The sequence below is a fragment of the Miscanthus floridulus genome, chromosome 2 (genome assembly GCF_019320115.1).
Source record: "Miscanthus floridulus cultivar M001 chromosome 2, ASM1932011v1, whole genome shotgun sequence".
NCBI lineage: Eukaryota > Viridiplantae > Streptophyta > Magnoliopsida > Poales > Poaceae > Miscanthus > Miscanthus floridulus.
Window position 1 is genome coordinate 29398513 of NC_089581.1, and position 15564 is coordinate 29414076.

A 15564-nucleotide genomic window follows, 5' to 3' on the forward strand; every position below is an offset into this window, starting at 1 on the left:
TGGGCCAAGGAAGCAAAGAAACAGTAGCGGTACGAAGAAGGACTCACGCTACCCAAAGGGGAAAAGATACGCCATTTTGGGCTTTGGGTGTGGTACGCACCGCACAAGTGGTAAATCAAGGGTGGATTGAAGCCCTGACCTCTATCTGTCCCAATCGCACACATCTCAATGTGTGACCAGGAAGAGCCACTATGTGTGGGAGGTGCTTCTTGCTCAGATGGTCCCTTCATCTCACTAGGATGAGAATTTGGCAAACGGATTGATTGAAAGTTGAGGGAAATGGGGAGTAGTCTCTCCCCTTCTGAACCGGGAAAAAGGTATTTAAGAACCTCTCCCTATATAGTCGTATTTTCCACTGCACCGAGTGCATGAGTGAGGTTGTCGCCAGCCTTGCATACTCGACCCATGGAATTGGTCACCGGTTGGTCCTGGCCCCTACCCTTCATTCATGCATGGGTTGGTCAAGAAGTGAAAGAAGGGCGAAGCTCTCAATCCAATCAAGTTGTTTTTGCTATGCCCAAGAGAAAGTACTTTTGGGGAAGAATGAGTCCCTTACTCGGCTATCTACCATTTCTTCTCTTTCTTGCTTGACCTTCTCTTAGGACTGACCTTTTTTTCAATGCTGCTAGTGGCTTCTTGATTCAGGCGATGCATCCGGCACCACTCTTGGGGCTAAAACGTCTGTGAACAATTTAGTCCATGGAAATATTTTAAATGAATTATGTAGCAGAGAAGCTTGGCGTGCGGTCTCTTCGCCGGTTGTTACTAGCTGAACTGATTCCATGAACCTGACATTACCTGGGGTTGCTGAGGCCTTTGGGCAGCATGAGGCCCTGACGCCCCCCCCGGCTCAAGCACATAGTCGACATGTATGCTGACGGTCCTGGTATCCTTTTCGAACTGGTGAAAAATGCTGAAGATGCATCCGCATCCGAAGTTGTGTTTTTACTGGACAAAACCAAGTATGGCACCTCGTCTATACTTTCACCAGAAATGGCTGAATGGCAGGGTCCTGCTCTCTACTGCTTCAACGACTCAATTTTAAGGTGAGCCGTATTGAATGAGGAGAAAGATGCGCGTCCCAATCTCTTCCTTCTCTCTCTCGCTAGCTGCCTGCCTGAATTCCCTCGTCCCAAGCCGCCAAGCTAGCCTGACGGAGTTCTCTATATAAACACGCGGGCCAAGCCCAGATCATCACAGGTCGCCCGCCACAAGAAGCAGGCGCAGCCTTACCCTAACCGAAGACGAACCCTGCCTGCCGCCTAGTAGTGCCTTCATATCTCTGTGTCGTCGTTCTTGCAGCGAGCGAGAGCGCGAGCTTGGCGCCGCGCAATATAATGGCGGTGCGAGAAGGCGGCGAGGAGAGCGAGAAGGTTGCCGCCCCGGCGATGTCCGGTGGTGGTGGCAGGAGGACGAGGGGCCACCCGCTCCTGCGCGGCGGGTGGAAGCGCGACAGGTACACGCACGAGATGCACCCGGCGCAGATGGAGGCGCTCCGCGCCATGTGCGGCGCGTTCATCCCCTCGCTGCCCGCGGACGCCGACGCTGGCCGCGGGGACCCGCCCGGCGGCAAGGACCTCGAGCGCTTCTACCTCGCCTCCGCCGCCGACTCTACCATCCCCGACGAGGTGACCGCCGAACCCACGATCAAACTCAACAGTCACACATGCGTACTGTTCGTTTTTTTTTCTGATGAGGAACGTAGCACTGTTCGTTCTTCTCGGTCGATTTTTTCCCCTTGCCCCTGGTGCTTAGTCAAATTAGTTATATCTGTGAATTTTTTTCCTGTGTTATGAAAAAAAACATATTCTTGCATGCGTTCCCGTTCATCTCTGAAAGCCCCGATCGCTTCGCTGGACAAGCCGAAACACGGTTTAGATTGATTGATTGCGAGAGAAAAATATTTTTTTGTTTAAAAAAATAAGTTAAACAATACGGATTAATGGTCTCTGTGCTGACAGTAAATATTGCACGTAGCGTAGTACGAGTACTAGGCAGCAAATAAAAATTCTGGCTTCGTACCGGTACAGTTCCCGGTCTCTGGCACTGAAATTGGCAAGACATCCCGTCCGCTGCACGGGAGAGTAGGTGGTGTACCTGCTGTCATTTTTCGACAAGAGTTCCGCCCTCAGTGATCCTGACCCGACTTTTTGAATTCCTGCCTACTCCCTCTGTCTCATATTTTGCGTTTTTTGTTTCCGTACTATAGTTTAATTAGATTTATAGAAAATATATACAATATTTCTATCTTTAAATAAATTTATTATAAAAATAAATTTAGAGATCTATTTAATAATATTAATTATGTATGGTATTAACATTTTTTTATTTAAAATTAGTTAAAGTTATTTATCGTAAAACGACAACTACTGTGGTATCGAGGATTCGAGGTTACACCTAGTACTATGGTCTGTATTTATCACTTACGTGGGAAGGACGTAAGGCAGTTTATCTTAAAACAAACTCACGGAGTGTTCGGCTGCTACTGTAAACTCGCTTATAAACTGGTTTATAAGTTATGGTATATTATTTTTTCTTTTGATAAATCAGTCATATAAATTAGCACAAGCGGCTTTACGAGCGGTGGAACCGAGCCTCAGTCACTGATGTCATGTCTTGCCTGGGCGAAATAGCTCGATTTCTGCATGATTTACATGGGAAGAAAAAGAAAAAAAACTTTCCAGTATCTAAACGGATCACAGCATGACATTTTTGGTTTGTTTTTATCGTGTTGCTACGACAAACAAACAAAAGGTCGCGGAGCTGATGGTGACGCGGTGCATCCGCGAGGCGGTGGCCCTGGCGTGGGTGGTGCTGTGGGTGCTCAGCACGCGGGTGGGCACGCTGCTGCTGTGCGGCCGCCTGTGCCTCGCCGGCGGCGGCTTCCCCTACGTCCGCAAGTTCGCCAACATGCCGCCGGAGCGCCGGGAGGCGGCGCTGCAGCGGTGGAACCGGGTGCGCTGGCTCTTCCCGCTCCGGATCGCCTTCGCCATCGTCAAGATCCTCTGCCACTACGTCTTCTACGCCATGGTACTCTGCTCCCTCTCCCTCCCTTCGTTGCTTGCACGTCAGCGAGTTCTCTCACATGGCAGGTTGACCGCAATAAAAATTTAGCAGCTACTAGTAAAAATTGGTATGAGATTAGGTTCTGGAACCTCAATTAGTACGAACAACTTTCCACTATTCTGAACGCAATAGTATGATACTAGGCCAAACTGTCAGTCACCAGTTCTCTAAAATCTGAATACAGCAATAAGGAATCATGGTCCAGGCACCATGGGGATGATCGGCAAACGGGAACACCATGCCGACACAGCATTAAGTGTTACTGCAGAGATCTGAAACTATTGTTATACGGTAGCAAAAATTTTCACCCCAAACTATCACATCAAATCTTGCGGCACATGCATGGAGTATTAAATATAGATAAAAAAGAATAATTACACAGTTTGGTTGTAAATCACGAGACGAATGTTTTAAGACTAATTAGTCCATGATTAGCCATAAGTGCTACAGTAAATAACATGCGCTAATGATGGATTAATTAGGCTTAATAAATTCGTCTTTCAGTTTCCAGGCGAGCTATGTAATTAGTTTTTTTTTATTAGTATCCGAAAACCCCTTCCAATATCCCAAAACATCCGATGTGACATTCAAAAATTTTCATTTCGCGAACTAAACACACCCTTACTATCTGTTCAGGCTCGTTGGATGCCTTAGAATTGCATAATAACTATAGGATAGCTCTGCGAGAGGTACAGGCTGTCTCTGATCTCTCTCCAGGTAAATTTAAGTGCTTTCACGCTTACACGAATCTGGAAGTCTATACCATGCTGTTGCTTTCTGTCTTTCTGAAGCTTGGAAATGTATCGTCCTGATTGAAATCCGTCAGTATCGTCGATTTTGTTTTCTTGGGTGGTTACCCGCTGCAATTCCAGTCACTGTATGTGTAGTACAGGACCATCATACAGTTCTTGAAAGGGTAACTGATCCTCCTATCAACTGTCAGCATTTAAATTTTCATCAGAACACCAAGCTATAAAATCTTGTTCGGACCACTCAATTTCAGTTGTGAAGACTGAAAATCGCTGTGCTCATCTGAATGCGAGTTGGTTTTGGCACCTGTCAATTCTAACTAGTATATGCAGTTTCTTGACAGGCCAATCCATCCTCCGATCAACTGTCAGCATTTTTTTTTATGAATACCAAACTAAAAAGTCTTGCTCGGACAACTTAATTCAGTTCTGAAAACTGAAAATGACTGTTTATCTGAATGCAACATGGTTTTGGCACCAGTCGATCCTATCCTGGATCAGTCTACTTGGCCATGCACGTTTTTGTTTTTCAAGTGTCATGGGAGATAGTATAACACACAAGTAGTCTAGTACCGTACTAATTTAAGGCGTCTCAGTCCATGAGAAGGGACCATAAATATATCTGGTTCTTGTGTGTAACCTGATAGTGGTATAACAATTAACTTGATTGGAGAACTGATGTGATCAAGGAAGCTTGTTTAACAATAGAACGTGTATAATCAAGGTCACCAACCATAGCCACAAAGCATGCCGAAATTTCATCCATTTGTTGCACACCAAAAGAAAAGAAAATTGTGGCCTTACTTTTTCTGGCAAACCATTGATGCTATGGAATGTTTTTTCCCTTCAATATACATACAATGTTTATCACAATCATCACTTTTCATCTCCAAGATCATAGGCAAATAAACATGTCAGTGCAAATTTTTCTGTTCTTCAACTCCTCTAAACGTGCAGGTGAACGAGAACTCTGAGAATCCATACTGGAAAGCGATAGGATACAGCGTGCACGAGCCACGGGAGGATCTGACTCGGACGGAGGTGACACCGTCGCCATCCCGGCCTCTCGACGTCGGCGTCGTGGAGACCAGACTGCTGAACGACAACGCGCTGCTCAGATCGCTAGTGGGGAGGGGGCTCACGGTGAAGCCGGCGGCGTCGGACGCGAACCACCATACAGTGCAATGCGACGCCGTCATCGTAGGGTCAGGCTGTGGCGGTGGCGTGGCCGCGGCCGTGCTCGCGTCCGCGGGGTACAAGGTGGTGGTCGTCGAGAAAGGAGACTACTTTACCGCCGAGGACTACAGCTCGATCGAGGGCCCGTCCATGGAGCGCCTCTTCGAGCGGGGAGGCATCTTCTGCACGTCCAACGTGACCACGATGATCTTCACGGGCGCCACGGTCGGCGGCGGCTCGGCGGTGAACTGGTCGGCGAGCATCCGCACGCCTGAGGAGGTGACCCAGGAGTGGGCGCGCGAGCACGGGCTCCCGGTGTTCGCGGGCCCCGGGTATGTGCAGGCCATGGACGCAGTGTGCGCCCGGCTCGCCGTGACCGACAAGTGCCGGGAGGAGGGGTTCCAGAACAAGGTGGTCCGCCGCGGGTGTGAGGCTCTCGGGCTGTGCGCCGACGCCGTGCCGCGCAACTCGTCGGATGGCCACTTCTGCGGGAGCTGCAACTTCGGTTGCCCGACTGGAGACAAGCGCGGCACCGACACGACGTGGCTCGTGGACGCCGTCGCGCGCGGCGCGGTCATCCTGACCGGCTGCAAGGCCGAGCACTTCGTCTTCGAGAAGAACCGCAGCAGTGGGAGCGGGCGGGGCAAGAAGTGCGTGGGCCTGGTGGCGACGTGCGCGAGCAACGGCGTCACCAAGAAGCTGCGCATCGAGGCCAAGGTTTCGATCGCGGCGTGCGGGGCGCTGATGACGCCGCCGCTGCTGCGCAACAGCAGGCTCAAGAACCGGCACATCGGCAGCAACCTCCACCTCCACCCGGTGTCCATGGCGTGGGGTTACTTCCCGGAGAACAAGCAGGATCCCCCGCTCCCTGGCAAGTGCTTCGAGGGCGGCATCATCACCAGCATGCACCGCGTCACGGAGCGCACCATCATCGAGACGCCGGCGCTGGGGCCTGGCGCCTTCGCCGCCATGGTGCCGTGGGAGTCCGGCCGCGACATGAAGGAGCGCATGCGCCGGTACTCCCGCACAGCGCACGCCTTTGCGCTGGTCCGCGACCGCGGCGTCGGGTTCGTGGACGGCGAGGGACGCGTGCGCTTTACCCCGAGCCGCGAGGACATCGAGGAGCTCCGCAGCGGCCTACGCCGCGCGCTGCGCGTCCTGGTGGCGGCGGGGGCCGCCGAGGTCGGCACACACCGCAGTGACGGGCTCCGGCTGCGGTGCAAGGGCCTCCGCGACGAGGACCTCGAGGCGTTCCTGGACGAGGTGACCATTGAGAAGGGGCCCATGCACTCGAGGGCCGACAAGTGGGCGCTCCACTGCTCGGCGCACCAGATGGGCAGCTGCCGTATGGGGTCCAGCCCTAAAGACGGCGCCGTGGATGGGCGCGGCGAGAGCTGGGAGGCGGAGGGGCTGTACGTGTGCGACGGCAGCCTGCTGCCCACGGCGGTGGGCGTGAACCCCATGATCACCATTCAGTCCATCGCCTTCTGCCTCTCCAAGGGCATCGCCGAGACCCTGGCGCAGGGCAAGGGACAGTAGCTTATGATCGAGACGCGCCGGGCGATGAGTTAATTCTTGTGTGCAACCTGTATGCGTTCTGGTTAATCGAGTGTGGCGATAGCGTTTATACTAAGGCCCTGTTTGGCATGGCTTCGACTCTGGGTGGAGCTGCTCCACTCCAGAACTCTAGGTGGAGTCAGCTTTAGGTGGAGTTGAAGCTGTCTGATTGAGGTGTTTGACTGGGAGGATGTCCCCAGCTCTAAAAAAGAGGAGTTTGAAGGTGAATTATCATTCTTCCCCCCAACTCATGGTCCCACCTGTCATCCTCTTATTCTCCTCTTTTCTTCCTCAGGGACAGCAACGGCTCGCTTGCGACGCCGAAGCTGCTACATCGACCGTCGAGTACAAACCAAAATCATTGCTGGCCGTCGAGGGCTCTGTGCTAATGGACGCGCTCGCCATCGCGCTGCTCCTGGCGGGCGGCCTGGACCGCACGGCACGCGCGCCCTCGACGAGATGTGCCAAGGGAGCGGCGGCCGAGCGGCTGTTGACGGGGTGGGGCGCTGTTGACGGCGGCGGCGAGGAGCCGAGGAAAACATTCGCAACCAATGCTCCAAAGAAAACCCATCAATGGCGGCTCAGATCCCGCGTCGCCAGACTAGGCCCGCGACCAGAACTAGCCAAGGACCCCGCCCCTAGGGTCCCTGACCCCAGCCCCAGCCGTTGCAGTACCGTCGCCCGCGCAAGCGTCCGCAATCCGGCGTGGCGCGGCACGGCGGGGAGAGGGGTGGCCCCGGGAAGGATCGGATCCGAGGACGACCGCTGCTCGGGAGCCGGTTCAACGGCAACCGCGGTGCCCTTCCTCATCCCCGCCATGCCCAGGGCTGTGGGTTTCAGTGGTGTGGTCACGGGCTCGCGGCGGCTGCGGGCGGGAGGGGCAGTAGGAAGGGCGGCAGGAGGGGCAGTAGGAGGGGTGGCAGGAGGGGCAGCGGGGGTGGAAGACAACGGCGCAGGAGGGAGGGAGTCACGACGCGGGGGGCTCGGAAAAATAGAATTGAAGCGTTTTTTCTGTAATCAGTGGCATTGGTGGGTAATTACCCACCAACTCCACGAGGAGGTTTAAAAGAGAGGGTTCTAGAGCAACAAAAGAGGTGCTCCAAAACTCCACCCCCATTTGCACTATAGCTCCATGGAGTTGGTAGTTCTATGGAGTTTTGGAGCTGAGGTGTTTGGCTGGATTTTTTGCTTTAGTTGCTGGAGTTCTGAAGTGAAGCCATGCCAAATAGACCCTAAGTATTGTGCAAATGGTTCGCGAATCACAATACGGCTTGTTTTCTGGCGAAGATTGTCTATTATGCATACGATTGTTCATTGTGATGTGTATCACCTTTCTTGCAGCCGTCGTTTGCTGGGTTCTACTAATTCACAGCTTTGTTTTTTAGCAATACTAATTCACAGCTACACTGCACTGCAGATGTGCAGGCTTTTTTTTTTTGAGAAATATGTGCAGGCTATTTATATATATATCGACTTCGAATTCAGCGGCATCCGCCGTGTTGCATGGCCCATTAGGCCCAATTTGGGCGGCTGCATGTGCATCCTCGCGCTCGTGCCAGCGAAACATGCCCAGGTCGCAAACGCATTTGCTCAAAAAAAAAAAAAAAAAGGTCGCAAACGCATGGATGCCCATCTCGTCTCCGCATATCAACAAGCTGGCGGAAAATTTGCTAAAAAAAATAGCAGGCGGAGAATGTCCATTCTTGCTCTATCAACTATTGCTGTAATTTAGTTTTTTTTCCGTCAAACTCCAAAACTAAACATATTATCTTTGAACTCTCAAAACTGTTTAAATTTCCTTTCTACCCTAGTTTGGAGTAGCTTTGAAGGCATTTTTGTTTTTTATTTACAAAAATCGATAAATACTTGACAAGGTTTTTAAACCATAGAAAATGTCTCTAAGATTTAAAATTCTGAAAAAAATCTAGAGATAGGTTAAGTTACGAAAAATCCAAATAAAATATATAGAGCTCGTAAAAACATCTTTAAAAACTTTAAGAATGGGTTTTAGTTCTAGGTGGAAAAAAAATAAAAAACTAGAAAATTCTCAAAACATTCTAATCGATGTATAAACATGTTTTAAACACTTTGCATGACAAAAACGTGAGATATAACCAACATGAATGCAACATACATTAATGCTAAATGCATTTATGTATTCATGCTGGTCGCATATTATTTGTTGCAAAAAATTTCAATACATGTTTACATATCAACTATAAGGTTTTGGGAATTTTCTAGATTTTTATGAATATTTTTCTATTCTCCTTGAGCTAAATAATTTTTTTGAAGCATATATTTGTGTTAAAGATGAAACAATTGTTTCCTGGATTAGGAAGATAGTTAGACATGGTTCCATTTGTGCTAGAATTAATGATGACAACAATTGTTATTTTTAACCTACGAAGGGACTTAGGCAAAGGGGTCCCCTTGCACCCGTTCTCTTCAATTTGGTCATTGGCGTTTTTACCAAAAACCTCAACAAAGTATCAAATAATGGTTTAATTTCTGGTTTGATGCCAAATGTCTATCAAGGAGGTATAGTATCCCTGCAATATGCTGATGATACTATACTCTTCTTAGAAAATGACATAGTCAAGGCTAGGAATCTAAAGTGGCTCTTAGACTGCTTTGAAAGTTTATTAGGCATGAGAACCAATAAAGATAAATGTGACTTGCTGACTATTGATATTGAGGAGAAGGAAGAAAATAGCTTCTCTAGGCATTTCTATAATAAAAGAGGTACCTTCCCCTTTAAATATCTAGGAGCCCCCTTCATTTTGCTAAGCTCAAAAGAGAGGAACAACAACCAATAATAGATAAGATAGTTAAGAGAATTACTAGTTACAGGCATAGTCTCCTCTTATATGGGGGAAGCTAGCCTTACTTAAATCTTGTTTGCCCAGTATTCCAATTTACTTGATGTCTATCATTAAGTTTCCCAAGTGGGCAGTAGAAGCTATAAACTCTCATCTCTCATATGGGTCACTTTTTCTAGAATAATCAAGACAATGGTCACAAATATCATTTAGCAAGTTGGCAATTGATAGCCCAAAATAAAGAATATGAGGGGCTCAGCATAACAAATCTTGGTTGCCTCAATTTGTGCTCGCTTGCCTCCTGGGTTGCTAGGTATCACTCAAACGATTACTCTTTATTGAAGAAAGTAGTTGATGAGAAATTTGACATTAACCCAAATTTTTCCTCCTGCTATGTGTTGGGGGCAACCCCACTCTACGGGCAGCCCCGGGCTCTCACGCTGTCCCCCAACGTGCGGCTAGCATTTCGCTACGGCAAAATGACAAGAAGTGGGCCGGTAGGGAGGACCCGGGGGGTGGCGACCGTGTTTTCGTCGGACGGTCTAGGGCCGCCCTCATTTGCCTAGAGCCACCATCACTTCTCGTGATGAAATATTGTCGCAACTCAATTATGAGGTCTACCCTCTTCTCTAGGTCAAAAGGGGCAGACGAGCGGGGCATTGTTTCGCCATGGCGAATAGTGGTCCAAGGAACGCCGCCACCGAAACCACCGCAACACGCCAAGCCGCACAAGTGCTTTTGGCCCGACAAATAGTTGTTTCGGCTCGGTGGGAGCCGCCCCGTGAAAAGTTGGTGGAGGTGACAAAGTGGTTCGGACCATTCTCCCAGGTGGATAGTTAACGCTAGTCCAAATGGCTGATCTTGCAGGTTTTTGCTTGGAAAGGAGTTCACCGGGTGACAAGACGCCAACAACACCAATATGTCGGCTAGCTCGATCGGTGGAGCGGCGGCTCGGTGCAGGACCAGGCGGCAACCTGAGGGCCAACATTTTCTAGGGTGGGCAACATCCCCAAAAGGCTGAACAAGTCTAGGGTAGGTGGGAATATAACCTGAATATGTAGTGGTTGTAGGGGTATTATTGTCCATAAAAAGCGTATAGGCATCTATAAATAGCTCCGAGGCTGGGGATTGTAAAGAGGAGAGACTAATGAAATAACAGATGAACTATTTGTGTTTTGCTCACTCGACTTCGTTTGGCTATTCGTCCTACTGATTCGCTCATGTGATGACCAGGTGTTCAATGGCTAAGGCCCAGAACAACATTGGTTCCCACCGTGGTTGTCGCTCGAGCTTATCATGCCACCAAAGAACAAAGCACCCAAACCACCAACAAATAGAGCAGAGATACCAAGAGCCGCAACCGCCATCACCGTAGAGAAAGCTACGTGGAATGGCGCGGTAGCGACAGCTACAGCGGCAGCATTGATGGAACCACCTGCACCTCAGCCGAAGGGAGATGACGAATCCCCCTTGCAGTCGAGACGAGATGCCCGAGGGTATAGCTCAGGAAGTCAAACTTGACCAAGACAGAAATGAGATAGTGGAAGAAGACGAAGACGGTGAAATCATAGAACAAGCTAGGGATCTGAGGAAGTTAGATTAGTATCAGCAAGATATCACCAGGCTACAACGCGAAAAGGAATAGCTGCTATAGCAAGTGGCAGCGCGAAATAGAGCCGATCAGACTCAGCACACAATCCGACAAGCCAAAATGCAGAGAGAAAGATTGCTGAGGGAAACCTAGGGGTTGCATAGAGCAGGCGCCGCAGCTGCCGTGCTAGATGGAGAAAACATCATTATCCTAGATGCCCCCTTGCACAACGAAGATGTGGGAGACTGGCTGTACCCATGGCCGCCAGGTTACAAACCTCGCATCCCTACTTCCGATGGAAAGGAGAATCCCAAGAAATTTATAGCCAGCTATGAAACAGCCGTGGTTTCTGCCGGGGAGACACCCAGACTCTAGCAAAGTCACTCATCATGGTGGTCGAAGACATCGTGCACGACTGGTACACTTTGCTGAAGCCCCTCTCAATCCACTCTTGGCAACAACTCAAGGTAGAGCTACTCTCCACCTTCCAAAGCTATCAGCCTAGAGCGAAAACCACAAGAGACCTACTAAACTGTATCCAGCGAGATGACGAGCCCTATCCGAATATCTAGAAAGATTCATACAGATCAAGGCATTGGTACCAAATGTCCTGGAAGCAACATTGATAGTAGCAATGATCGAGGGTCTAGCCATAGGTCAATGCACCACCCATTTTGCTAGAAACTAGCCTAGAATTGTAAAGGAGCTGTTCGAGGTAATGGGCCAGTACGCAAGATTTGATGATGATTTGAAAAGGCAAAAAGCAACTCGCAACTCGTGGAGACAGGCGAACAAAATACCAAGGCCGCTGCAAACACCAGTACAATGGAATGTAAAGCCTTTTCGCTCGATCAACAACCTCCAACAAGAGTTAGGATAGTTTGCATCAGACCAGCTACCCCCTAGGTCTTTGCAGAATCAGCAGCACAGGGGGTTTGACCATCCTAGCCGTGGAGGCCATGGATCGTGTGGCGGCCGAGATGCTAGAGGAAGAGGTAGAGGCCAAAGATAGCCATATTGCGCCGTTTGCGGCGAAAACACCGGCCATGTCATGAAAGACTACAAGTACAACAAAACGGCAAGAGAACTTAAAGAGAAAGACGATACCACAAGAAGCAACGAAGCAACCAAACACGTATTCCACAATGCTAGCCGTGAAATTCCCCCTCATCAGGTTTTCAGTCACCCTTACATGCTGTCAAACAGTAGCACCTTTCAACAACCTAGCTATTCATAGGGATACTTCCAGTCCCCGTATGCCTAGGAACAGCCCGCCTACCAAGCTTATCAGCATTTTGCCCAACACCAGGGCACTTAGTCATCGTATCTTTGCTAGCTCAGTAAGAGCAACAGTAGTCTAGCCAGATTCACCAAGCAAAACAAGAGAATGCCCAGGAGCATCATGTTGTAAACAACATCCTACCTTCGTAAGGTCACATATTCGCCATCACCGGCGGGTCCAATCAGGAGCATGAGAGCAAAAGGGCAAGAAGGGAAAATGAGAGAAGGATCGACACAGTCTCGCCTAGGCTACCTCTCAACATACCAGCATGGTCCATGGTGCCAATAACTTTCGATGAAAATGACTTCCAAGTGCGAGATTATCCGCATATTGATGCATTCATCGCTACGATGAACGTCACTGGTTTCACACTGCATAACATCCTCATAGATAACGGCAGCTCCACAGATATCCTATTCATCAAGCCATTCGAGCAAATGAATCTAGATAGGTGCACACTTGAGCTAGCCACCAATTCCCTATATAGTTTTGTCGGGAAGAAGATTGATGCACTAGGAAAGAAAGCCATACCTGTATCATTCACCAAGGGCGAAAGGGTCCGCATGAAGAGAATCGCCTTTGATATAGTGAACAGGGATTATCCCTAGACTACCATATTTGGTAGGGGCGTTCTAAGAAGATTCAAGATAGTCATAAAGCAGAGCTACTTGTGCATGAAAATGCCGTCGCCATTTGGCGTTATCATAGTGCATGGATACCAAAAAGCCTCCAGGCGAATAGAAGGTAAACCCATCCCCGATTATAGTCTCATCAATGATGTAGCGAAGAAGCCAACCACTAGTGAAGCAAACAGTGAAACCACCATTAGTCCAAGGGCACAGGCAGTAGAAGACACGGAGAGAGCTCTACTATCCAAACTAGCACCAGAAAAGTGCATGCACATCAGCACTAATCTCGCTCTGGAAGAGAGAGACCAACTTATAGATTTCCACCATGAAAGCAAGGATATATTCGCCTGGTCTGCAAACAACTTGCAAGGAGTCATTCGAGAGTTGGCACAACATAACCTGAATGTCGCCCAAGATGCAAAGCCAAGAAAACAAAAATTGATGAAAATGCCCACAGAGCGTGCAGATGCAGCAAAGGCTGAACTAAACAGGCTATTGGACGCCAGCTTAATAAGGCCGGTACAATACCCAGAGTGGTTGGCCAATGTGGTCATGGTCAGAAAGAAAAATAGGAAATGGTGAATGTGTGTAGACTTCACTGACCTCAACAAGTGTTGCCCGAAAGACCCATATCCGCTACCTAGAATCGACAAACTAGTAGATATCGCAGCAGGCTACGAAATGATTAGCCTACTAGATTACTTTTTGGGTTACCACCAGATCTGGTTGAACCCCAATGACAAAGAAAAAACAAGCTTCATCACCCATGGAGGCATGTACTGTTACCGGCGGATGCTTGAGGGGTATTGCAACATAGGCCCAACATTTTTGAGAATGACCAATGAAGTGTTCGACGAGCAAAAGGGAAAAAATCTAGTCGCTTATGTCGATGACATCATCATGAAGAGCGACAAGAAGGACATGCATATTAAAGATCTCTAGGAAACTTTCCAGAACCTAGAGAAAAATGGCCTCAAGCTAAACCTGGAAAATTGCATATTCGGCATCAAAAAGGGAAATTGCTCGGTTGTCTAGTATCCGCAAGGGGCATCGAGGCGAACCTAGAAAAGAGAGCTACAATAATAAACATGAAGCTACCAACCACTGGAAAGAAAGTGCAGAAGTTGACTAGAAGGCTGGCAGCACTAAATTGATTCATCACAAGATTGGCCGAAAAAGGCCTGCCATTTTTTAGAATCCTCTAGAACACCAAACATTTTGAGTGGGGGCCGGAGCAGCCGCAAGCTTTCAAAGATCTCAAGACCTATTTGACCAAGCTAACAACACTATCCAAACCTTCACCATCGGCCACCTTGCTATTATACCTAGCAGCTTCGCCAACCACCGTAAGCGCAGTACTGGTCGAAGAGAAGGATCACGAAAACAGAATGAAGCAGTTTCCCATATACTTTGTCTCAAAAGCCCTATCAGGAGCGAAACTAAACTACTCAGAGCTAGAAAAGATAGCATACACAATGGTAATGGCCTCAAGAAAACTAAAGCACTACTTCCAAGCTCATCGAATCGAGGTCCTATCAGCGCAACCCCTCGTAGCACTATTCCAAAATCGCGAAGCCATCGGCAGAATAGGAAAGTGGGTTGCCAAACTGAATGAATACGTGATCGAATTCGAGCATAGATCAGCAATCAAATCCCAAGCACTCATTGATTTTATCACCGATTGGACACCGACTGCCTTTGACACAACGTCGTAGTTTAACGAACCAATTTGGACAGTACATTGTGACAGAGCATGGGGCACGTCCGGCGCAAGAATATCGGCAGTCCTAACGCTGCCGAATGGGCCCAAGCTCCTCTACGCAGTGAGGCTAGAGTTCCTCACCACCAACAACATAGCCAATTATGAGGCAGTGCTTTTAGGCCTGCGAAAGCTCAGAGCGCTTGGTGTCCGAAGATGCATAATCAAGTCTGACTCACAAGTTGTCGTGGGTCATGTCAAAAAGAGTTTATTGCAAAAGAACCAGAATTGATCAAGTACTTGGTGGCAGTAAGAAGAATGGAAAAGCACTTCATTGGTTTCTCATTTCACCGTATCCCAAGAAGTGAAAACTCAGAAACCGATGAGTTAGCGAAAGCGGAGGCACAAAAAGCACCATTACCAGTAGACACGTTTTTATCAAGCATTGACCATAAAGGCAATCTAGGAAGAAGCGGACCATCCACTCAACATACACGCCATCGTGAGCGATGATTGGAGGGCACCCATATCCGCGTACCTCACCAAAACCTTCAAATTGGGATCCAATCATGAAATTGAAAGGATGAATTCTAGAACCAAACACTACTCTATCGTGGTGGGGGATTTGTACAAAGGTAGGATTGTAGCCCCAATGCTCAAATGCATAAGTAGAGAACAAGGGATCCAGCTGCTAGCTAAAATGCACTCAGGCATGTGTGAAGCCCACAAAAGACCACATGAGATCGCCCATAGGGCGATGAGACAGGGGTTCTACTAGCTGACGATGACAGAGGACGCAAAACAACTGTTCGCAACTGTGAAAACGACTGTGAATCCAACTAGCTCCATTTTCCCAACATGGCCTCTGTAGAGATGGGGGGTAGACATTGTTGGCCCTCTACCGGTAGCTCTAGGAAACTTATGTTTTGCCACAGTAGCTCTGGAATACCTCACAAAGTGGATTGAAGCCAAAGCTCTAGCAAAAATCACCTTAGG

At 48.7% G+C, this 15564-nt stretch overlaps 1 protein-coding gene across 2 annotated transcripts; it reads left to right on the plus strand.

Moving 5' to 3' along the window:
• The first annotated feature begins 1070 nt into the window (after window positions 1–1070).
• LOC136520809 (long-chain-alcohol oxidase FAO1-like) lies at window positions 1071–7373 on the plus strand. 2 transcript variants are annotated; one of them, XR_010775391.1, is made up of 4 exons: window positions 1071–1628; window positions 2755–3030; window positions 4773–6771; window positions 6844–7373. XR_010775391.1 is itself a non-coding variant. In XM_066514465.1 (3 exons), exons 1-3 carry the CDS (start codon window positions 1338–1340, stop codon window positions 6528–6530), a joined length of 2325 nt encoding a protein of 774 aa, XP_066370562.1. In that variant the 5' UTR covers window positions 1071–1337; the 3' UTR covers window positions 6531–6801. The 2 variants fall into 2 exon arrangements, 1 of the variants encoding a protein (XP_066370562.1); XM_066514465.1 differs by lacking the exon at window positions 6844–7373 and having other exon boundaries at window positions 4773–6801.
• Window positions 7374–15564: the final 8191 nt, after the last annotated feature.